This window comes from Heterostelium album (genome assembly GCF_000004825.1).
Source record: "Heterostelium album PN500 unplaced genomic scaffold PPL_scaffold7, whole genome shotgun sequence".
In the NCBI taxonomy this organism is placed as follows: Eukaryota; Evosea; class Eumycetozoa; order Acytosteliales; family Acytosteliaceae; genus Heterostelium; species Heterostelium album.
Window position 1 is genome coordinate 340,419 of NW_008805069.1, and position 23,824 is coordinate 364,242.

The window sequence follows — 23,824 nt, forward strand, 5'->3', positions numbered from 1 at the left end:
TTACACACACACACAGTTACACAAATACACACATACCACCACTCTATTTACTCTTACCTGTATACACATTATCATTGTTATCTTTGAATGCATTGAAAACAAAATTAATAACAAAAAAAGTCAGTTCATCTGAATTATTTTTTTTTGATGTGTACTTTACCAAACTAAACACAAGACTACTAATAATAAAATATCTGATACAAAAAAAAAGGAAATTAATTATTCATTATATTCTACTGTGTGTTGTAAATATTTGAATTAATTTTGGTTTGGATTAGTTTTGAACTAAATTAAATAAAAAATAACTATATAACTATTTTAATTTATCATCATCGATCATCAGTTTAGTATTAAAAAAATAACCAATCAAAATAACAAAAACATAATAAAAAAAATATCATTATTAATATTATTATTTGTATCTATTATATAATAAATAATATATTTAAAACAAATAAAAATTGTATTTGTGACTTGAATATTTTTGTTTTTTTGTTTTTAATAATTTGAAAAAAAAAAATGTCAAGTCCAAGTATTCAATCTTCAAGTTCCTATGGACAAGGTAGAGAAGTAGGTGTTGTCGATCTATCGGATATCATATCGAATGAAGATCTCAATAGGATAAAAGCGTACGGTGGAGTGAAAGGATTGGCCAATCTGCTGGGTTCGTCGGTGGATCGTGGTCTGTCGTCGGCGGAAGCCAGCTCGCCAGAGCGTATCGAGCGGTTCGGCAGTAATCGCAACAGGGAAGTGCCAATCAAATCGTTTTTCTTTTTCGTGTGGGAAGCTGCACATGACAAAACACTGATTATTCTTATTGTCGCTGCGATAGTCAGTATCATTCTTGGTCTGACGGTGGAGGATAGATCGACCGGGTGGATCGACGGAACTGCCATCTTGGTTGCCGTGACCATCGTTGTTCTAGTGACTGCCGGTAATGACTACAACAAAGAACAGAAATTCAGAAAGCTGAATTCCATCCGTAACGAACACAACGCATCGGTACTCCGAGATGGTCGTGTCGTCTCCCTTCCGGTCACCGACATCGTTGTTGGTGACATCGTCAAGTTGGAAGCTGGAGATACCGTTCCAGCCGATGGATTATATATTAACGGAACCAGTATGTTTACTTTTAATATTAATATTCTACTTAGTATTCATAAACTAACTAACTAATCTATTATTATTTTAATTAATAGATTTCTCTGTTGATGAAAGTGCTATGACTGGTGAATCAGATTCCAAACATAAATCAGAGGATGTAGAACCATTTATGTTGTCTGGATGTCAGGTTTTGGAGGGTCGTTGTGAATACTTGGTGATTGCAGTCGGTGTTAACTCGCAGTGGGGCAAATTGAAATCGCTACTTGAGGTGCCAGACTCTGACACTCCACTGACGATAAAACTCGAGAGCTTGGCACAATCGATCGGAAAGTTTGGTCTGGCTGCAGCGGTCGCCACTTTTATCATTCTCATTGTAAAGTTTAGTATTACGATGAAGGTGAATCATATTCGTTGGGAATGGTCGTATCTCGGAACGATCGTACAGTTCCTGGTGACTTCGATTGCCATCATTGTTATGGCTGTGCCCGAGGGATTGCCGCTGGCCGTTACCATCTCACTTGCCTTCAGCATGATGAAGATGATGAAAGACAACAACTTGGTTCGTCACTTGGAAGCCTGTGAAACAATGGGTGGCGCCACCAACATCTGCTCCGATAAGACCGGAACGCTAACAATGAATCGTATGTCGGTGGAAGCGAGTCTTGTCGGCTCTGGAATTGTCAATCCCGACGGCCAAATCGTGTCGCTGCTCTCTGATAACATTTGTCTCAATTCCACTGCCTATATTGTTCACCACGAAGGTAACCAGGTGAATGACCACTTTGGCAGTAAAACAGAGTGTGCACTGCTCGAGTTTATCGAACGCTACCAAGTCGACTATGAGCACTACCGTGAGGAGAACAAAGCACGTATTGTCAACCAATATCCATTCAGTTCCGAAAAGAAAATGTCTGCCATTCTCGTGAGAAACATCAGCAACAGCAGTAGCAAGGGAGGTATCAAACCATATCGTTTACATGTAAAGGGTGCTGCAGAGTTGGTTCTTTCAAAGTGTGACAAGATGATTGTCGAAGATGGAAGTAGTAAGTCGTTCAATCGCGAGGAAAAGCTGTTGGTTTCCAAGGATATTGAGATCTATGCTAGTTCGGGATTGCGTACTCTTCTGCTTGCTTTCAAGGATTTGGACGAGGGTCAACAGAATGACTTTGACAATCCAAACTCTGGACACTTTACATTCTTGGCGTTGGTTGGAATCAAGGATCCAGTTCGACCAGAAGTTCCTGCTGCCGTCCGAAAATGTCAACACGCTGGAATCACCGTGAGAATGCTGACCGGTGACAATATCCTGACTGCCAAGAACATCGCACGTGAATGTAATATTCTCAGAGATGGCGGTGTTGCTATTGAAGGACCGCAATTCCGTCAGCTCACCAACGAACAACTAGAGATTATCATTCCACATCTTCAGGTGCTAGCCAGATGTTCGCCAACCGATAAGTACACGCTCGTCCACAAGTTGCGAGAGATGGGAGAAGTCGTTGCCGTTACCGGTGACGGTGTCAACGATGCTCCACAGCTGAAGGAAGCAGACGTCGGATTCTCCATGGGAATAGCAGGTACTGAAGTAGCTAAAGAAGCATCGGATATCGTGTTGCTCGACGACAACTTCTCGTCGATTGGCAAAGCAGTAATGTGGGGTCGTAACGTGTACGACTCCATTCGTAAGTTCATCCAATTCCAGTTGACCGTAAACTTTGTCGCTGTCACCATGGCGATTATCGGTGCTATTACCGATGGTGAGTCACCGCTACGTCCAATTCAAATGCTCTGGGTCAATTTGATTATGGATACACTCGGTGCACTGGCGTTGGCAACAGAACCGCCCACCGAGAAACTCTTTGATCGTCTTCCCTACGGTAGATACGATTCTCTTATTACCAGAAGAATGTGGAGAAACATCATCGGACAGACCATCTACCAACTATCGTTCCTCTTTGCCATCATGTACGGTGCACCTACACTAGTTAAGCTATTTGATCTTCCAGCCTACTCACACTGGACACTTCACGACAAACTAGTCTATCACACTATTATCTTTAATACATTTGTATTCTGTCAGTTCTTTAATGAAATTAATTGTAGAGTTTTAAATAATGGTAAGTTTTAAAATTGATCACCAACAATTTTTTTTGATCAAAATGATCACAGATGCCCAGGACAAAAAAAAAAAGAAATTTTTTTAATTAACTTTTTATTTTTTATTTTTAGATTTAAATGTATTTAAAGGAATTCATAGATCACAATTGTTTGTTGGTATTATGATTGGTACTATTGGTATTCAAATTATTTTGGTTGAATTTGGAAATGATTTCTTTGGTACTCGTCCACTCGATTTATATCAATGGTTGTTCTGTATTACTATAGGTGCAGGTGGTCTGATCTGGGGATTCTGTTTGAGATTGTTACCAATTAAAGATAGACAACCGATCACCAGACAATTGAGAAGAATCAAACAGGAGGATGTAGAGATCGATATCGATATTGAATCGACACCACTCTTACCACAGAGCAAGTGGAGAACCGCTCAAAAGGTAATGACCGAAATCAACGTCATCTCAGCCTTTAGAAATCAACCGAGACTCAAGAGAACCAAAGGTCTATTCGTTTCGAAGGATTCTGATTTAAGAAGTAGAAAATTCAACAAGTCTTCGAATCCTTTTGCTGGTAAACAATAATTTGTAATTTTTAAAATAAATAAAATTATTGTTAAAGACCTTTAACAAAAGAAATGGATCTTTGTTTTTTTTATTGATTTATTTTTTAACATGTTCCTACTTCACTCTTTTTATTATTAAGATCTAATAAATTATATTTGCATTATTTGATCTGTTAGTGTTGTCATTATTAATTATCCATTGATTTATGTTTATATTTTCAAAAAACTATTTATTTATAAAAGATGTGAGGACAATTTACTCTATACTATTGGTCATTTTTGAGAATAGATTCCCATTTATGATTTTCAAATGAGAACAAGAAATTTCTATCTTTTCCTTGGATTGAATAAAGGTAAGTTTGACCATCATTCGATTGAAACCAATGTAATGAAAATATTTGATAACAGTAAAATCAATAATGGTTTCAACCACAATTTGATTATCATCAATACTGATTCGTTGTAATCCTAATGTATCCGATAGAATATATATATTACCATTACCATCTGTGCATGCTGCTCTTGTTGAAGGGTGTTGGGGTATTTCTATTGGTAATTCAACTGTTGTTTTGTTGTTTATATCAAACTTTAAAATCTTTTTAATATATGGTGTTAAAGTATAGACATTACCTTTGAAAATGAAAGGGAATTGATGGTAACTTGTATTGATTTTGATTGTTGAATATCTTTCGAAAGTTGAATCATTGATGTTGTATTTGTAGATTTTTGTTACTGTTTTATTAGTTCCATCTAATAAATAGATATGATCTTTACCATCATAACAAATGATAAACTTGAGCACTGATCAACACCTATCATTTCATTAATAACTACTGATTTGGTGTTGATTGAATACTTGATAAATAACAAATATTAATTTAAATAGTAAAGATTGGGTTATTGATGAAAATGATCCAAAGAAATTAATATTGCTGTAAAATATAATTTAATAAAAACAAGAAATAAGATGCTTGCTAATTTTAACAAAGACAAAAAGGATAATGACTTTAAAGTCGGTGATATGGTATACGTTAAAGAGAAAAGACCTTCTAAGAAATGGAACAAGTTAGCTCCAATTTATGCAGGTCCGTATGAAATAATTAACGTTGACAAATATAATAATATTACTATTAAAGATTATGTATCTGGTGTAACAAGAATTAGTACTAAATCTAAGATTTTAAATTCTAAATACTTTAAGCACGCTGAAATAGAAGATTTAGAAAATTCAGTTGTTAACAAAGATACTTCCGTTCTAGACAAGACAGATAGTTTTGTCTCAGATAATGATGACGACGTGATGTCAGTCAACGATAGTGACGAAGATACCAATCACTCAGTAGAAGACGGTATGGATTTAGTCGAAACTAGTCAAAACAATCACAGTGAAGTGAAGCAGAATATGACTACCGACGAAACAGTCGAGACTGAAATAGATTCGTCTCTCATGCCTACCGGTGTCGTTTCAGATTTTATGAAATCAGATGTAATCAAAAGCAAGAACACTCATGAAGAAGTATTACATGTTTTAGAAAGCAACAAGGATTTAAATCTCAAATACATTAAATTGTTAAGAGAGTTAATAGAAAACGAGAAAGATTTAGATCAGAGAAATAAAGTATCTGATAAGTCGAATCTCCTCGTCCGTTCGCTGATGAAATCTAAATTACATCCATCTATTTTCAAAATCATGCAGAAGAGAAGTTTTGTGATTTCAGCGAAAAGAAGTATTCCTTTTGTTGAGTACTTAGTTAAGATCAGTCATACTGTTGGTTGGGTTCCATCCTCCGAAATGATTGGTGCCACCAAAGAAGTCTCTAGTTTCAATTCGATTGTTGGAAAGTTGAACGCTGCCGTAACAAAGCCTGTCCAAATTAATATGTTACGTGCTAGAAGATCGAACGTCTACAGTTCCTTAAAGTCATGTTACAACAAAGCTCAAATCAATCGTCTACACTTCAAGTTACACCGAATCCAATCCCAGCTAGAGTCTGTTTTACAAATGTAAACCATCAACCCTTTTCTTTAGGCGGAAGAGTGTTGTCCGTCTAAGGACAATAAGGTAGCCACCAAGGCAATGTCAATACCTATCAATCAACATCAATAATATACACCAGCCAACATATAGTAATAGTCAATTATAATTAATTAAATTAATTAAATCAACTAAATAAGTAATAGTTTAAAACAACAGATTGAAATAATAATTAAATTAGAATCTGTTGTTTCTGAATTAAGTATTCAACACTCAGCCGTCAAGCTTCTCAATAATGAATATATTGAGTTTAACGCGACGTTAAAGATTCATTCAATTTTATACAATTCATTCAATCCATTCAAGAATTAATTAGATTATTAGAAAAAAAGATTAATTAATAAACAAAAGATTAAATAATAGTAAAATTTAAATTATATAAAAATATTATTAAAAACATTATTTCATATTATTATTAATTATTTATTGAATAAGAAATGCCAGATCCAACCGATCAACAACAACAACAACCACAACAACTAGTAGTGCAACAGCACCTACTGATACAACAACCACAACAAATGATCTTACGATGAATGATCTCGAGAACAATAATGATAATGATTCAATCCCATCAACCTCTATGTTATTCCCGGATGTTACTCCCAACAACACTCGTCCAGACCCGCTCCCATCCGATTTATTCAAATCTACTCTGGCTGCCTCCAAATTACCGATCTCCTCTGTTGTCGCTCCAAGCCAGTCGGATAACTAACAGTTGTAATAAATTTTTTTTTGGTTTTATTATAAATCCAAAGTAAAAAATAATTTTTATTTTATTTTATTGAGGAAAAAATATGACATTTTAAAATAGTAGAACAAAATTTTTTTTCTAATTTTGGAAGTTTTATTTGAAATAGAAATAGATAGCCTTTTATAAATGACATTTGTTTATTTTACTATTTAATTTTTTAATATATAATTGAAAATTAATTAGCTATAAATTCTAGTTTTCAATCTATAAGAATGGGATCATCATATTTCAAAGGTTGTATTTTTCCAGAAGAAATAAAGATGAACATCAAAGTACAACCCTTTCCAAAAAATGTTGTCAACCAAGAGTTAGTCTTAGACACATACTTGGGAATCAGTACTGGAAAGGATTCATCGGGTACTAGTACTCGCCACTACTTTGTTTTAGTAGACATCCGTGGAGAATCAAATGATGAATTAGTAATAGGAATGGAGTTCCATTTGAATTTGCCAAATCATGGTACATCATTGGAAGTAGGTTTTTCTTCATGCCGTGGTTGCCGTTCCTCAAGTCACACAAAGCTCATTCGTCTTGGAAAGTTACCATCTGTCATTCTTGAGGGAAGCCAACAAGTGGACTGTACCAAGCCAAGTCTCCTGTGCTCTTGGGCTCTCGCAAGATACAATTTCTTCATTGAGAATGTATGCAATGGAGAGACAGTATGGGGTTCTGAGGTGAATTGTCAGAAATATGCTCGTTTTCTAGTCCAGGACTTTCAGCTTGAGTGGCCGGAAAATATATCAGTTGCAAGCGATGTTTATACCTGGTATAGTTGACATTTTCGCTGATTTCCAAGAAACTAAATTCATATCAAAAAATTAGTATTCCATTCTTACTTAGCCAGCAAAAAATATCATTTATATACAATTATTTACAAAAACTTTAAAATAAATTTTTCTAATTTTTTTCTATATTTATTTTTAATATCTAAGTTTTTTGTGGTTTTAAATTATTAATATCATTATTATTATTATTATTTTTACTAAATGGTTGTGGTGTTATCATATTCTTTTGATTACTAGAAATTCGGTCATCTATATACTTTCAATAAAGTTTAACACATGCTTCTAAATAAATAGAGTGTCGATTCCATACTCACTTGTAAAAGACAAATTACAGAAAAGTATGACCAGATCTCTCTCACTACAACTATTCAAAATCAAGAGCATCTAATAATACCAATTTCCACTCGTTCACAGAAGATAAATGCCTCTCACAGACAATCCACCACAATCGAACCAATCAAACTACCCAAAGTTATTTTCCAATACTGATTGAATATGGGTTATGTAGATAATAATGATAAATTAGTAAATGAATTTGGCTTCTTACTTCATTCACGTCGTTGGTATATATTTTCTGGTATCTATTTGAATGCTCCTGTATTAATGCTTGGAAACTTCACCTCCACGCAAACAAAAAATCAACCATTCCAACTTAATCCAATACAATAAGGTCTATACTACCCTATTTATAATTTAAGTAATGCAATAACATGTAAAATAATTTAGTTAATCAAAAAGCAATAAATATCTAATAATAAAAAATTTTATTGTTGATAGCGGAGTTTGTTTATGTACTGAACAGGATTTAAGAGTTATTATATTGAATTTATTAATTGATTAAAGAAGTGAATTTTCTTTTTTTAATGAATTTGCAATCTTTCTGTTGTAGAAATTTGCAGTATGCCTCTTTTTGAGGTAAACAGCTAAACCTAAAATTAATGCAACACCCACTACACTTCCAATAACAGCTCCAACAATAACTTTCCATTTATTATCACTGTTGTTACATCCAGAATCACTCTTAGTTGATAGAATTAAACTAAAGTCAGGATCAACAACAACGAATTCACTGAAATATGGAATAATTGTGTTGATCTCAACTGATCCTTTGACTTGGACATATTCGAATTGTGCAATCATTGGAATAGTATCTAATATAATGGTGTTTAATAGATTACCAACAATATAATTACCATTTCCATCACCAATATTGAATGTTGTTACTCCTGATGAACTTGATGTTAATAATTCTCCATTCTCTGATGATAAAATATTACCACATCCATCTTTTTGACCTATTGGGTTTGATACTCTTGTAGTCAGGACTAATGAATTCAAATTCGATGAAAATGGCCAATTATCAATTCTCATCGTGTATTTATGTGATCCGAGTTGGATATCGAATTCTTTTCCTGCAAATTCTATTGGGAAAGTTGTTGTTGTTAAAATCATATTATTTAGTTGTTTGTATTGAATGAATGATATTGAAATTGATGAGAATTCTATTGATGTTGGATTTGCTGAATATGTCCAATTAAAGAATTGAATTTTTTCTTTTGTAATTGGATGAATTATCGAATTATTATTTGTTGATTCTAATTTCCATTCAACTTTTGATAATAAAAGTGTTTTGATTGTATTTGAAGTGTCATCAATCTCTTTAATTGAAAATAGTTCAAAACGATAACTAATTCCATTATTATCAATAATAATTCCTGGATTATCTGGATTTGGTGTGATTGTATTATTTCCATTATTATTGTTGTTATTATCAATATGACAGAATATTCCAGACCATCCTTTTTGGCATTCACATTTTTCATTCTTACACTCTCCATTTCCAGAACATATTGGTGATGATTCACTTCTCTTGCAATCATTGCCATTGTTTATGAATTGTAGAGTTGTTAAAGTGCTTGTGGTCTTAACTGGTTCATAGAAAGAATTGATTACAATGACACGAACTGAGTAATTAGTTGCTGATCCTAAATTGGTAATATTACATTCTAATTTAGTTATCATTGAACAAATATCAATCCAAGTCTTGGAGTTGTAAGATATTGAAGTATTGTAAAGTGTTGAACCTGGGATACCATTTCTACTTGAATTCCATTTGGCAAGAATACTTGATTCACTTGGAATTGTTTCCAATTCTACAGATGTTGGTGACTCATAAGTTTTATGAGATATTTCATCATTCTTTGTCGCTCCATCATTATAAACAATAACTTTAATAGAATATAGAGAACCAAGAAATACACCATTAAAAATACATGTCAACTCTGTTGTATTTGCACAAAGAATTGATCCATTGACAATAACATCATATGTTGAACCTTGAACTCCAAATTCAGTCTGATATTTAATTTCAATTGATTCGATTGAAGATTGAGATGTTGTGATTATTGGTTGGGTTACTTCTTTAATTGTATCATACTTGCTTTGCAAGGACAAAGTAGTTTGATCATTATCTACTGAAACATCAATAGTTTGAATAGATCCACTTGTTAATCCTTTCATTATACATTGTAATGTCGTTACAGTAGTACATCCAGTCACTGGGGCACCATTTAATGATACAGTGTATGTGGTGACATCAGGAACACCATTTTCAGAAGAATATGAAATTGATAATTCTTTGGTTGTGATACTATCAAGTTGTACTTTTAAGTTTGATATCAATGGATAGGTCTTGACATCCAATGTTGAAATTAGTACACTTGCTCCATTTGTTGCTTTAACTTCAAATTTGTAAGTAGTATTTGGTGTAAGGTTGTTCACAACACATTCTCCAGATGCGGTTGCTTGAGTATCAGTACAATCTTGTGATGTAAGAACAACACCATTCATTGTAACAACAAATGAAGTATCTAGTGGATTACCTCCTGGTGCTGAATATTTGATATTAATTTCACGAGTGAGTGATTTCGATATGATAATTGGTTCACTCATGATATCCCATAGCTTAACTGATTTGATAGCTGATTGTGTTGTTGTTCCATCATTGATTGCTGAAACTTGGACAGTATATGTATTTGATGTTACCAATCCTTCAATTAAACACTCTTTTGATGTACCAGTACATGCTGAATTTTCGATTCCATTTAACATTACTTTATAAAGAGTTGATGGTGATGGTACTCCATTATTTGTTGAATATCGAGCAAATATTGAAGTTGGTGTACCAATTACTGATAGAGTCGGAATATCAATATTTGTGAAGGTATTAAAAGTATTTGACATTGTCACAGATTTTCCATTATTGATAGCAACTACTTTAATAATATATGATGTTGTTTGTTGTAAATTATTAATTGTACAATTTGTTGTTGGTATATCAATGCAACCAGGTGCATTTATATCATTATATGTAACGGTATAATTTGTCTCATCAACAACACCTCCACTAACACCATAGTTCACCGAAATTAACTTGGTTGTCACTAATTGTTGAGATACTGATCCAGCACTGATTTCTGAATAAGTTGAAGCTGAAAATGATTTGGACTGAATTGTTCCTGCATTAGAGGCGGCTACTTCGAATATATAAGATGTACTTGGAATAAGCCCAGTGACAGTACAAGTTTGAAGTGAAATTGATTGACATGCAGCATAGTTATCTCCATTTACAGATATACTATATCTTGTTAATGTTGGATCACCTCCAGTTACTGAGAAACTTAATATGGCACTTTTAGTTTTCATTGAAGTTGAAAGTGTTGGAACTCCCAGGAAATCCCATAACTTTACTGTTTGGATAGCTGATTGGACAGAATCACCATCATTGATTGAATTTAATTGTACATTATAAGTGGAAAGAGTAGTCAATCCAGATATTGTACATGGTGAAGATGTACATTGAGTTTGGATTACATTGTTTAAAAGAATTTGATTGGTTGTGGCACCTGGGATTCCATCTAAAGATTGATATGTTGCAGTTATTGAAGTTGGTGTATTTGTGATTGATAGAGTTGGTGTGTTTACAGCAGGATAGGTACTTAATGAAAGTGACATGATATTGGAGTCTGTGCCATAATTAACAGCATTGACAACAATCGTTACAGCTTGTCCTGGGAGTAATCCAGTGATAGAGCATTGAGAGAATGAACATCCACTAACTATTTTTCCATCTGCTTTAACAACAAAAGTAGTTATACCATTAACACCTTGTACAGAGCTATAACTTACAGTTATGGTTTTAGTTGTTTTACTTATGACATCTAGAGATTTCATAGAATCAGCTAAATATAATAACTAGAAAATTAGTAAGTGACACTTTTTTAACCCAAATCTTTTTATCATTTACATACGTGTTGGCATTGTGAAAGTACCTGAAGTAACTGAACTAGGACCACCAAATGGAGGTATTTCATTTTGAGTAGCTTTAATATTTGTTGTAATTCCAGTAGGAATATTGTTAATTGTACATGTTTGACCATTTGAAATTGAATTACAAGTTGTTGAAGCATAAGTACTACCACTTAGATATTGAATCTTCAGTGTACTGGATGGGAAATTAACATCAACGGTAAAACTAATTGAATTATAACCAATGTAACTGATTGAACTAAATGTGATTGAAAGTGAAGGTACACTAAAAGCATTCATAATTCTATCAGCATTGTTTGTACACGGAGAAGAAGTATAAGTTACTTTAGAAAGACTCGGACAAGTATGTTCTCCAGAGTAACCTAAACTTAAACTAGAAGGTGAAATTGCAGAACCAACGAAAAAAAGAGAGCTTGCATCCTGAAAACTACAAACACCAGGTTTCAAAACTGTTTTAATAGGATTGATATTTGAACATGGACTTGATGAAGATCTAATTAATTAAATCACAAATTGTGTTAATATTTAAAAATAATTTTCATTTGTTTGAGTTTTGTCTGAATATTATTTGTAGTTTTATACTTACGCCCATCTCTCAAAATAAAGATAACCTTCTGATGGAACTACTGGTGTTGTTTGAATTGTGTATTTTTTTAAAAAAATAAGATAACAAGGACCAGTTAAATCAGTGGTAATCGGACTACCTGAACACCCTTGACCAATATAATGGGTCATAGTAATTGATGCTCCAGAGGTTGTGTAAATAATACTTCCACTTTCATAAGTGTAACACTGACCAACAACAAATGAAGAAACTAAATTAATAATTTAAAAAATTAGTTGAAATTAAAATATAATTAAACTACACTACTTACCTCTGGTTGGTGGATCACCACAACCACTTGATTCGGGGGGATATGCATACTCCCAAATATATTGCTGTGCATTTATTGATATAATTTGTAGATTTACAATAATAAATATTAAATGTAAAATATTGTAATAATTTCTATTCTTTTTATTCATCTTTATTTTCTATAAAAAACAAATAAGTTGAACTTTTGTTTGTTTTTATAAAGTTTGAAGAATTTCTCTTAATTTTATTAGTCTACAATTATTTATGGTCGTATTATATGAGATATTATCCAACCTGGTTATATTCGTTAATCACAGATTAATTAAATGTCTTCGAAATTTTATGACGATGTTTGCAAAAAAAAACGTAAAAACAAAAAGTTATGATATTTTGAAAATGAAATCTAGATTTGATGGTTCTAAAAATGAAAAAAAATCCTCCGGAATCAGATATTAAATTATATCTTAATATTAAGTTTCCGAGTTAAAATGCTTTTTCGGGAAGGTAAATGTGGCGCGACAACTACTTTTTTTTTTTTTTGTGATTATATGTAATTGAAATTTTTTTTTGATGATCATTCAAAATAAAGTTAGATACATTTGGTCCTGACTTTTTTTGCAATGACAGTGGTTGTGTTCTTCACAAATTTTAAGGGAGTTCGGAGCAGGCTTCAACGAACCCGAGAGATCAAAGGATACAGAGACAGACATATATGTTAAAAATCATTTTAACCCCGGATTCGACGTCGATTTATTTTGACAAAGATATCCATTATAACAATGAAATTTATTTGATGTTTGTTGGAGTGTTGTTGTGATATTATATTAATATATTTAAAATAAAATATATTTTTTTAAAGTATTTTAGTTTGTTGTATTATATATATTATATTTATTGATTACCGCAGAATCTGAAAGTATTGAAACCACCTTCAGTACCACAGTCGGCACCGGTTTGACTATCAGCAGTACCTTCCCAGAGGTGACATTCGTAGAATGTTGTGACTTTACTGACGATATCAGTTGAGTTACATTTGGTAAAAGTGGATCCGTCTGGATTGTTTACACAGGTGTTGGTCAAAGTGTACTCGATTGCGTTGAAGTTACTCTTCCAGTTACCATTGCAACTACCAGCATAACTAACCTCAGTGTATGAATTGGCTGGACTTTTTACGATTTCATCGACAATCGAAACAACGGTTGGATTAGCGGAACAGATATTAATACATTCCTCTTGTGGAACGACTGAGGGGTATTGGAGTGGGCTATGAAGTTGATTAAGCTTGTTAATTGATTTTCTTAGCTATTTCTAATATTGATCTACTTACATTTTACAGGTGAAATCTTGGTAGGTTGTATCAATGATGAAGACACCCTCGGTATTTTGAATTGTGAAGATTGTAGGTAGACCGTTGAAACTGACACAGACACCTACTTTGTAGAATGCTTCACCTATGAATAAAGATGGAGCACAGGCTTCATAGCTATCGCTAAGTGAACCAGAGCCATTACAGTTTATATCGTATTGGAAGGTTCTAACATTGATATATTGTTGCTTTGCCAAAGTCAAGGCAATAGTAGCTGAAAGTAATAAAATTGTAATAAATAACTTATTCATTTTCTCTAGTTTATCTGTATATGATTATGAAACAAAACATTAAGAAAGAGGAATTGGGTTACTCATATTTATATTTATTCCTATCCATGTTTTGTAATAGGATATTTTAAATTAATATCTCTCAGAATTTGAATTGATTTTAGTAAAATTGCTGTTTTGTATACAAAACCGATCAATTTCAAGGTCGGTAAGAAAAGATCGCACAATCAAATTAATTAAGTTTCGAAATCTTTTTTTAATGATTTTTTTCATATTTAAATTCTGAATTGTTGAAATACCATTCAACAATGTCGTTAGACATTTAAACACACCTTATTTGAATAAGAGTATGAGTCAGGTGATAAAAGATATTTCCATTAACTTTTCTTATGAGTGTTACTTTAATACTTTGTTTTAATATAACAATACTAACGCAAATAGTGTGATTAATATAATGCATAGTAGGGTAGGGTTAGGGTATGAATAGGTAATGGGTAAAGATAGTTTTTTACGACCACTATTCTTTTGTATAGAGGAATCAAGTGAATGACTAATTAAATGCATTCAATTTCAGTTTCAATTTCTAAAGAATTAATTAAAATAAACAACCACACATAAATAAGTTATCGTGATTAGATTAGATTATTTTTAGAATTGATAAGGTGAATAAGATGTTCGATTATCTGTCTCACTCTAGATTCTTCTAATGAGGATTCTTAAAACCTTTCTTATCTTTAATATAACAATGTGGGGTTATGATAAGAGTTGACTTGACGACCTTAAGATCTTTTGTTTAAAGGAATATGATAATAATAATGATTAATCATTTCTAATACTTCTAAAGTTAACTAACTAATTTAAAACCATTTAATGATGATCAAATAAAATAAATCTAAACAGAAAATGATTATGTGGATTGATATATTTGTATTTTTAGAACATTCAATTGTATGAAAATAACTATTTTCGCTATGTCAGTTTTTTTTTGTTTTAAAATACTAGAATATGAATTATAGATAGATAAAATTTATATTTTTAAAACATTTTAATTATTCATCTTTTATTTAATTTTATTTTGTTTATATTATTTGTTGAAAATCTATTTTTGGTCTAATATGTTTGCACAATTTGTTCTGTCAGATGGGTCATCTTGGAGAATTTGCTCCCATTTGTTGTTGTCAAATGAGAACACATAATTTTGATTTTTTCCTCGGATTGAATAAATATAACTTTGACCATCATTCGATTGATGATAAATCAAATTGTAGTAGCCATTCATTGCGATGGTACTCTTTTCGAATGATTTGATTTCATTGGTTTCAATATTGATTCGTTGCAGTTCTGAATATGATTGAATATATAGATTGCCATTGCCATCTGTACATGCTGCCATTGGTTTCCCAGTGATTTTAACTGATAATTCAACTGTTGTTTTGTTGTTTATATTAAATTGAAAAATCGTAGCTGGTGTTAAAGTATAGATATGACCTTTGAAGAAGAATGTGAATAGATGGTAACTTGCATTGATATCGATTGTCGAGTATCTTTCGAATGTTGAATCGTTGATGCTGTATCTGAAAATAACAGTTTTTGGTTTCGTTGGTCCGTCGAATATATAGATATGATCTTTGCCATCATAACAGGTCGATAAAAATTGGCACTGATCAACACCTTTCATTTCATTGATATCTAAAGTTTTGTTGTCGATTGAATACTTGATATACTTGTTGGAGATGCTATTTGCACCAAATATATAGATAAAGTCACCAACTTTAACCATTGAGCTGAATGTTGAAGATGAACCAAGATATAAATGATTCATTTTAATATCGATATCTTGTTGCGGTTCAAAATGAATGTTGTTTCGATCTGTAATATTGATGATTGATAATTTATTGTTTTTATTAGTTGAGAATATATATGATTGTTTGTTGTTTTTATTTGATATTACATTTTGTTGAATTTTTGATTGATTTGATTTCAATTGAAATGATGATTGAATTTGATTCTTGGCACTATTGATTTGTTCATTATTAACAGTTAATTGATATAGTTGTGATTGTTGATTGTCATCAGTATTATTATTATTGATTTTTAATTTGATTTGTTGTGTTCAAGTAATAAATTTAAAAGTGAATGATCATCATTGTTGTTTACTTTGTTGTCAAGTTGATCATAATCGAAATAGAACAGTGTATTGTTGTTCGATGAAATGAATTCATTGTGATCCGAACATTGTGAAATCGATTGAATTATTGTTGTTATTTGGTAGTTATCTGTTGTATCTGCTGTCGTTATCGTTTTTGATTGTGAATCTGATCGATCATCATTATTATTAGATTTAAATCTGGTGATTTGATTATTGACAGTACTCAATGATTTCATGATTTTGATTTGTTTATCGATTTGTTGTTCTAATTGTTGTTTATTATCGATGATTGGTTTCTTTAATCTATGTTCTTCAATAACAAGGAATTCATGTAACTCTTTGAATTTACTTTCAATCTCTTGTTCTGTTTGTTGTAATTGTTCGTATTCTTTAACTTTCGATTTCAAAGAATCGAATGTTGTTTGAATACTTGTTTGAAAATCTTTAATTCTATTATTATTATTATTATTTGATTGACTGTCATCTGTGGAAGTGGTTTTATCATCATTATTATTATTGCTAATTGATGATTTAATATTGAAAATATGATCACATGAATGACCAGAGTGATTTAGTATACAGATAGAACATGTCAAAACATTACAATCATAACATATGAACTTGAGACTTTTTTTATGTGTTACACAAATATTATTACTACTATTCATTTTATATCTAACTAAAAAAATATCTTTAAAACATAGTTAAAAATGATCAATCTTTTTGATTTATTTAATAAAAAATAAAAAATAAAAAAACAGAAAAATTTTTAGATATTTTCTCAACCAAATTTAAAGTTGTTTGTTTTTTATTTAAATTATAATTATTGATTAGATATTTGATTATTGATTGTGGAATAATATAATGTTGATTTAATACTTTTAGTACTTTGATGGTTCGATGATTCTCTATGTTATAAATCAGATATTTTAAAGATGATTTCTTATGGTTAGTATGATTAATATTTACATTGGTTAGTGTTTGATTTGTTAATATCGATTGTATTGAATGTTACGCATTTCTTAATTGAGAAATGACTTATATCTATAAATAATTGAGTTTTGTCGTTTCTAAACAAAGAAACATCGCTTTGGATTAACTTTTAGTTGTCATTAATGACAGGATGTATCTTTAAACACTCACAAGCCTGTGTATTCTTTAGAAATTCTTGATAAAGAGTATCTATACTTGTCTTTTGTTGTTTTTGTGTGGTTGTTGTTGTTGTTGTTGTTTTGTTGCTTTAGTAGTTCTTTTTACTTCATCTATATCCAGTTATTTTGTAAAAAGAAGTGGTGTTTTTAACAATGAATTAGAATTACTGTTGTTTCTGTTATTATTGTTCTTTAGGTGTTCTAAGATGTTGAAGTAGTAGTCTATAGATTGGTTTTTTATCGCTTGATTGCAAAACCCAACAAAAACCACCATTAAATGTTAGAATTTTAAACGAATGAAATTATGAACACGCTAGCATTTATACATACATGTAAAATCTCAAAGAAAAAGACAAATAAAAAAGAAACCTTTGTCTTTTCTTATTGTTGCTTGACAGTTCTTTCATCTAAATATCGGTTTCTGGTTTACCATTTCCATCTTAACAACCTGATAAATAGTTGCACTGATCAATAACTCTATTTCATCTAAAACCAAAGTTCTGGTGTTGATTGAATACTTGATATACTTGGTGTAGCTGATTTTATTTGCACCACCACTAGTTAACAACAAATTTGCACCAAATATATAGATAAAGTAACCAGCTTTGACACTCGAGCAGTATGATGCATATGAATGATTCATCCTCATGTAGATATCTTGTGGTTCAAAATGAATTTTGGTTAAATCTGTAATATTGATGATTGATATCTTATATTGAAATCAGTGGAGAATATAAACTATTGTTTCTCTTGATTCGATTGTAATCTGAATGATGATTGAATTTGATTCTTCATAATATGATTTAATTGACCATTTTCGAGAATTAATTTATATTGATGTGATTGTTGATTGTCATTATTAATATTTAATTGATTTATTGTGTTCAAGTAATAAATTTAAAATGAATGATCATCATTGTTGCTTATGTTGTTGTGATCATAATCGAAATAGAACAATGTATTGTTGTTTGATGAAATGAATTCATTGTGATCCGAACATTGTGAAATCGATCGAATGATTGTTGTTTTTTGATAGTTATCTGTTGTATCTGTTGTTAATTCTGAAGAATATAATGATTGTCTATCATTATTATTATTTGATTTAATGTTAATAACGATAATATTTTTTTAAAATACTAGAATATGAATTATAGATAGATAAAATTTATATTTTAATTATTCATCTTTTATTTAATTTTATTTTGTTTATATTATTTGTTGAAAATCTATTTTTGGTCTAATATGTTTGCACAAGCTGTTCGGTCAGATGGGTCATCTTGGAGAATTTGTTCCCATTTATTGTTGTCAAATGAGAACACATAATTTTGATTTTTTCCTTGGATTGAATAAATATAACTTTGACCATCATTCGATTGATGATAAATAATATTGTAGAAGTAGCCATTCAATGCGATGGTACTCTTTTCGAATGATTTGATTTCATTGGTTTCAATATTGATTCGTTGCAGTCCTAAAGAATATGATTGAATATATAGATTGCCATTGCCATCTGTACATGCTGCCATTGGGTCCCTAGTGGTGATTTTAACTGATAATTCAACTGTTGTTTTGTTGTTTATATTAAATTGAAAAATCGTATCTGTTGTTAAAGTATAGATATGACCTTTGAAGAAGAATGTGAATAGATGGTAACTTGCTTTGATATCGATTGTCGAGTATCTTTCGAATGTTGAATCGTTGATGTTGTATCTGTAAATAACAGTTTTTGGTTTCAATGTTCCGTCTAATAAATAGATATGATCATTGCCATCATAACAGGTCAATAAAAATCTGCACTGATCAATACCTTTCATTTCATTGACATCTAAAGTTTTGTTGTCGATTGAATACTTGATATACTTGTTGGAGATGCTATTTGCACCAAATATATAGATAAAGTCACCAACTTTAACCATTGAGCTGAATGTTGAAGATGAACCAAGATCGATATCTTGTTGCGGTTCAAAATGAATGTTGTTTCGATCTGTAATATTGATGATTGATAATTTATTTTTTTTATCAGTTGAGAATATATATGATTGTTTGTTGTTTTTATTTGATATTACATTTTGTTGAATTTTTGATTGATTTGATTTCAATTGAAATGATGATTGAATTTGATTCTTGGCACTATTGATTTGTTCATTATTAACAATTAATTGATATAGTTGTGGTTGTTGATTGTCATCAGTATTATTATTATTGATTTTAATTGATTTGTTGTGTTCAAGTAATAAATTTAAAAGTGAATGATCATCATTGTTGTTTACTTTGTTGTCAAGTTGATCATAATCGAAATAGAACAATGTATTGTTGTTCGATGAAATGAATTCATTGTGATCCGAACATTGTGAAATCGATCGAATTATTGTTGTTATTTGATAGTTATCTGTTGTATCTGCTGTCGTTATCGTTTTTGATTGTGAATCTGATCGATCATCATTATTATTAGATTTAAATCTGGTGATATGATTATTAACAGTATTCAACGATTTCATGATTTTGATTTGATTATCGATTTGTTGTTCTAATTGTTGTTTATTATCGATGATTGGTTTCTTTAATCTATGTTCTTCAACAACAAGGAATTCATGTAACTCTTTGAATTTACTTTCGATTTCATGTTCTGTTTGTTGTAATTGTTCGTATTCTTTAACTTTCGATTTCAAAGAATCGAATGTTGTTTGAATACTTGTTTGAATATCATTAATTCTATTATTATTATTATTATTATTATTTAATTGATTGTCATCTGAGTAGGTGTTTAAATCACTCTCATTTTTATTGATATTTGATTTAATATTATTGATATGATCGTATGAATGACGTGCATGTTTTGGTGAACATACAGAACACATCAAAACATTACAATCATAACATATGAACTTTAGACTTTTGTTATGTATTCCACAATTATTATTTCTATTACTATTCATTTATGTTTTTTCAAATTTTAACAATTAGCACTTTTTATCAACAAGTCTTAGTAAAATAAAGAAAAAATAGATACTTTTGATTTGTTGGATTTTTTTTTTTGAATTTCAATTTTGAACTTCACTCATGGGAAGTGACAAAGTTATGTTGTCTATCAAATATATCATAATATATTTTGTCAACATAACATGTTTAGATCGATTCAATCATTCTTTGAAAAAAAAATAAAAGAAATTATAGAAAGATTATCTTAATAGTTAAAATTTTGTATCATCTTACATTTGTTTGATTTTATTTAAATTATATTTATTGATTCTATATTATTTAGATATTTGATTATTGATTGTGGAATAATATAATGTTGATTTAATACTTTTAGTTCGATGATGCTTCGATGATTCTCTATGTTATAAATGAGATGTTTTAAAGATGATTTCTTAAGGTTAGTATGATTAATATTTACATTGGTTAGTGTTTGATTTGTTAATATCGATTGTATCAATTGTGCTGAGCATTTCTTAATTGAACAATGACTTATATCTAGATATTTGAGTTTTGTCGTTTCTAAACAAAGAAACAACGATAGTACTTCACCGAATTGATAGGTAAGTTGATTGCCTGAAAGTATAAGCTTTTCAATTGGACAAACTTTTGATGTTGTCGATGATGTTGTTGTTGTTGTTGTAGTTGTCGTAGTTGTTGAAGATAGCGATTCCAACAGCAATATACCACCTTTATCTGTTATTCTATTGAATCCTAGATCTAAGGAAGATAAGGTAGAGTTGCATTTCAATGAATTGGCGAGTTGGCGTATCGACTTGTTACCGATGCAGTTGGCCGACATGTTGAGTGTTGCGAGCGAGCGGTTGGTGCGTAGCGCGTCAAAGAACAGGTTGATCTCTGCGCCGTCACGACAGTAGTTTTGCGAGAGGTTGAGTTCGCGTAGCTGACAGTTACTCTGTGACAACACCAGTGCTAGAGATCGGAGTGTTTCGCCATCGCATTGATTGTCGATCAACGAGAGATAGCTAATGTTACTGGTGAAGTTCGGTAGCAGAAACAACTGCTCCAAGATCGGTGGTAACGTAGTATCGGACACTCCTTTCTCGATGGTTAGCGAATCGATATTACACAGTGACTCTCTTGGTATGTTTGATATATGACTGAACGGATTCCTCCCGATAATATGTAGATTATGTACAGTAGGACATTCACCAATACACTTTAAAAACGGTAATACAGGTGAATTTGAATTGCTATTGTTGCTACTGTTGTTATTATGATTGACAGGATGTATCTTTAAACACTCACAAGCCTGTGTATTCTTTAGAAATTCTTGATAAAGAGCATCTATTTCCTCTATTAAACTTGTTTTTGTTGTTGCCGTTGTTGTTGTTTTTGTTGCTGTAGTTGTTCTGTTTCTTCATCTACTTCATCTACATCTAGTTCTGTTGTAAAAAGAGGTGGAGTTGTTGTAGTTGGTGGTGTATTTAACAATGAATTTGAATTGCTATTGTTGTTACTGTTATTGTTACTGTTGTTGTTGCTGCTATTGTTGTTGTTGCTGTTCTTTAGGTGTATGTTGACGTAATAGAAGAATATAGGTGAACGTTGTTGGCAGAGAATACCGTATTTCGAGAGATGTATCAGCTCTCTGAATTGACCGACCGTTGCAACGTGTATATATCTAAAGAATAAGGTTGGTACAATCGATAGCCAATCCTTGCAAACTAAAGATAGATTTAACAATGCTCTTATACCACTGAAACTATGTTCATGATGATGTTGCTGATGTTGTTTGCGATGATTATTATTCAAATTGATAACATGTAAATTTAAATCATTTTCAAAAATTAGATTATTATCGTCATCATCATCGATATCTTGATATTTATAATCAATATTATGATTGTCACTACTATTATTACAATTATTACTTTCGATTTTACATTCAAAATCTATTACCAATTGAAATATGAATTTAAGTAATAAAATAGGTAATCTTTGAATAATCATGATTATTTACATTGTATACATTTCATTATTACTATGTAAGTTTTTAAAAGATTTTTTTGTTTTTTTTTTTTTTTTTGGTTTTTAGTTTCATTTCCTTCCATCAATTTATTCGTTTATTTGTTTCTATTTTTAGAATTATTAATAATAATAATATATATTATCGTTTGATAATAATATTGTTTGATTGATCATATTGATGTTGTAATTTAATTATGTTATAAAAAGCAATAAAAAAGAGGTAAGCATATATATTTGTACTTTTTATTACAATCTATTTTCACTCATAACTAAAACCGATCTAAATCTAACTTTACCGGTTTCCATTTTCTCTACGGCTTCCAATGCTTTCTCTATTGGGAATGTTTCAATCATAGGTTGGACTTGTGTGATCTGTGCGAATTTCATGGTTGCTTCGCTGTCTCTGCTGTCGCCTGCAAGCCAACCGTGTATTGAGATATTCTTCATCACAATCATAGTGCCATTGACATTGATACCCTCTGAGAGTGCCGCCAACAACAACATCCTTCCGCCAAACGCCAGCGTGGGAATGAGTGATTCCACTGCACTCTTACTCGGTCCAGTCAAGATAATCATCATCGGTGCCATAGCTGTTAACTTTGCCAGCGAATCACTCTTTGAACCATCGAGATAATGATGCGCACCCAACTCGCGCGCCAACGACTCTTTATCCGCGCCGGAACTGTATGCCACCACCTCATAACCGAGTCGTCGTGCAAACTGTATTGCCAAATGACCCAAACCCCCTATTCCCTGAACACAAACAAGCGAACCCGGCTTAATATTCTGCTTGACGATTCCGTTGTACACTGTTATGCCGGCGCATAGCATTGGCGCGGCTTGTTCGAATGTCATGCCGTCCGGCAACTTGGAGAGCGCGTCAAATGGCACACAACAATACTCTGCATATCCACCGTCGTAGTGCAGTCCACACAACTGTCGGGATGCGCAACCGATCCAGTTGTCCTGCTTGCACTGTTGACACCAATGACAACAGCCACCAAAGAATCCAACACCAACACGATCGCCAACCTTGTAATTGACTACACCACTGCCAAGTTTATCGATGACACCCGCCACTTCATGACCTGGAATTCTCGGATAACTAGTACTCGTTGTTTTCATCATCAAATCAGTATGACAGACACCACATGCCATAACTCTAATTCGCACTTGTCCATCTTTTGGTTCTGGAATTTCAACCATTCGAAATTCAAGATTTGATCCTTTAATTATTTTATTTATTTTTAATATATATATTAATTATTAAATAACATAACATTCATTCATTTCATTAATTAATTACCTTTAGAAGGATATAATACACATTTCATTAAATTTGACATAATTTATTATTAGTTAAAGTTCTATTTATATTAAAAAGTTGTAAAAAAAATAAAATAAAATATAAACTAACTCA

The 23,824-nt window shown here is 31.4% G+C and overlaps 11 protein-coding genes across 11 annotated transcripts; 3 read left to right on the forward strand and 8 right to left on the reverse strand.

Annotated features, from left to right (window-relative positions):
* Nucleotides 1–519: 519 nt before the first annotated feature.
* PPL_07498 (P-type ATPase) lies at nucleotides 520–3,800 on the forward strand (the record flags this gene model as incomplete). Its single annotated transcript, XM_020578333.1, has 3 exons — nucleotides 520–1,120; nucleotides 1,200–3,221; nucleotides 3,334–3,800. 3 exons carry the CDS (start codon nucleotides 520–522, stop codon nucleotides 3,798–3,800), a joined length of 3,090 nt encoding a protein of 1,029 aa, XP_020431760.1.
* A 116-nt stretch (nucleotides 3,801–3,916) lies between these two features.
* PPL_07499 (uncharacterized protein) lies at nucleotides 3,917–4,600 on the reverse strand (the record flags this gene model as incomplete). The annotated part of the gene is made up of 3 exons (XM_020578334.1): nucleotides 3,917–3,923; nucleotides 4,042–4,531; nucleotides 4,576–4,600. The coding sequence occupies 3 exons, from the start codon at nucleotides 4,598–4,600 to the stop codon at nucleotides 3,917–3,919; spliced, it is 522 nt and encodes a 173-aa protein (XP_020431761.1).
* Nucleotides 4,601–4,748: 148 nt separating this feature from the next.
* PPL_07500 (uncharacterized protein) lies at nucleotides 4,749–6,531 on the forward strand (the record flags this gene model as incomplete). Its single annotated transcript, XM_020578335.1, has 2 exons — nucleotides 4,749–5,785; nucleotides 6,252–6,531. The coding sequence occupies 2 exons, from the start codon at nucleotides 4,749–4,751 to the stop codon at nucleotides 6,529–6,531; spliced, it is 1,317 nt and encodes a 438-aa protein (XP_020431762.1).
* Nucleotides 6,532–6,782: 251 nt separating this feature from the next.
* On the forward strand, nucleotides 6,783–7,392 carry PPL_07501 (uncharacterized protein; the record flags this gene model as incomplete). The annotated part of the gene is made up of 2 exons (XM_020578336.1): nucleotides 6,783–7,244; nucleotides 7,315–7,392. 2 exons carry the CDS (start codon nucleotides 6,783–6,785, stop codon nucleotides 7,390–7,392), a joined length of 540 nt encoding a protein of 179 aa, XP_020431763.1.
* An 800-nt stretch (nucleotides 7,393–8,192) lies between these two features.
* PPL_07502 (calcium-binding EGF-like domain-containing protein) lies at nucleotides 8,193–13,250 on the reverse strand (the record flags this gene model as incomplete). The annotated part of the gene is made up of 5 exons (XM_020578337.1): nucleotides 8,193–11,596; nucleotides 11,666–12,177; nucleotides 12,271–12,499; nucleotides 12,560–12,719; nucleotides 13,239–13,250. 5 exons carry the CDS (start codon nucleotides 13,248–13,250, stop codon nucleotides 8,193–8,195), a joined length of 4,317 nt encoding a protein of 1,438 aa, XP_020431764.1.
* Nucleotides 13,251–13,431: 181 nt separating this feature from the next.
* Nucleotides 13,432–14,700, reverse strand: PPL_07503 (DUF3430 domain-containing protein; the record flags this gene model as incomplete). The annotated part of the gene is made up of 4 exons (XM_020578338.1): nucleotides 13,432–13,804; nucleotides 13,868–14,120; nucleotides 14,436–14,468; nucleotides 14,649–14,700. The coding sequence occupies 4 exons, from the start codon at nucleotides 14,698–14,700 to the stop codon at nucleotides 13,432–13,434; spliced, it is 711 nt and encodes a 236-aa protein (XP_020431765.1).
* A 535-nt stretch (nucleotides 14,701–15,235) lies between these two features.
* Nucleotides 15,236–15,958, reverse strand: PPL_07504 (uncharacterized protein; the record flags this gene model as incomplete). Its single annotated transcript, XM_020578339.1, has 2 exons — nucleotides 15,236–15,704; nucleotides 15,861–15,958. 2 exons carry the CDS (start codon nucleotides 15,956–15,958, stop codon nucleotides 15,236–15,238), a joined length of 567 nt encoding a protein of 188 aa, XP_020431766.1.
* A 272-nt stretch (nucleotides 15,959–16,230) lies between these two features.
* On the reverse strand, nucleotides 16,231–17,398 carry PPL_07505 (B-box zinc finger protein; the record flags this gene model as incomplete). The annotated part of the gene is made up of 3 exons (XM_020578340.1): nucleotides 16,231–16,964; nucleotides 17,255–17,329; nucleotides 17,386–17,398. The coding sequence occupies 3 exons, from the start codon at nucleotides 17,396–17,398 to the stop codon at nucleotides 16,231–16,233; spliced, it is 822 nt and encodes a 273-aa protein (XP_020431767.1).
* A 1,264-nt stretch (nucleotides 17,399–18,662) lies between these two features.
* Nucleotides 18,663–20,372, reverse strand: PPL_07506 (uncharacterized protein; the record flags this gene model as incomplete). The annotated part of the gene is made up of 1 exon (XM_020578341.1): nucleotides 18,663–20,372. The coding sequence occupies one exon, from the start codon at nucleotides 20,370–20,372 to the stop codon at nucleotides 18,663–18,665; it is 1,710 nt and encodes a 569-aa protein (XP_020431768.1).
* A 293-nt stretch (nucleotides 20,373–20,665) lies between these two features.
* PPL_07507 (uncharacterized protein) lies at nucleotides 20,666–21,214 on the reverse strand (the record flags this gene model as incomplete). Its single annotated transcript, XM_020578342.1, has 1 exon — nucleotides 20,666–21,214. One exon carries the CDS (start codon nucleotides 21,212–21,214, stop codon nucleotides 20,666–20,668), a length of 549 nt encoding a protein of 182 aa, XP_020431769.1.
* A 518-nt stretch (nucleotides 21,215–21,732) lies between these two features.
* Nucleotides 21,733–23,750, reverse strand: PPL_07508 (uncharacterized protein; the record flags this gene model as incomplete). The annotated part of the gene is made up of 3 exons (XM_020578343.1): nucleotides 21,733–22,288; nucleotides 22,655–23,630; nucleotides 23,711–23,750. The coding sequence occupies 3 exons, from the start codon at nucleotides 23,748–23,750 to the stop codon at nucleotides 21,733–21,735; spliced, it is 1,572 nt and encodes a 523-aa protein (XP_020431770.1).
* Nucleotides 23,751–23,824: the final 74 nt, after the last annotated feature.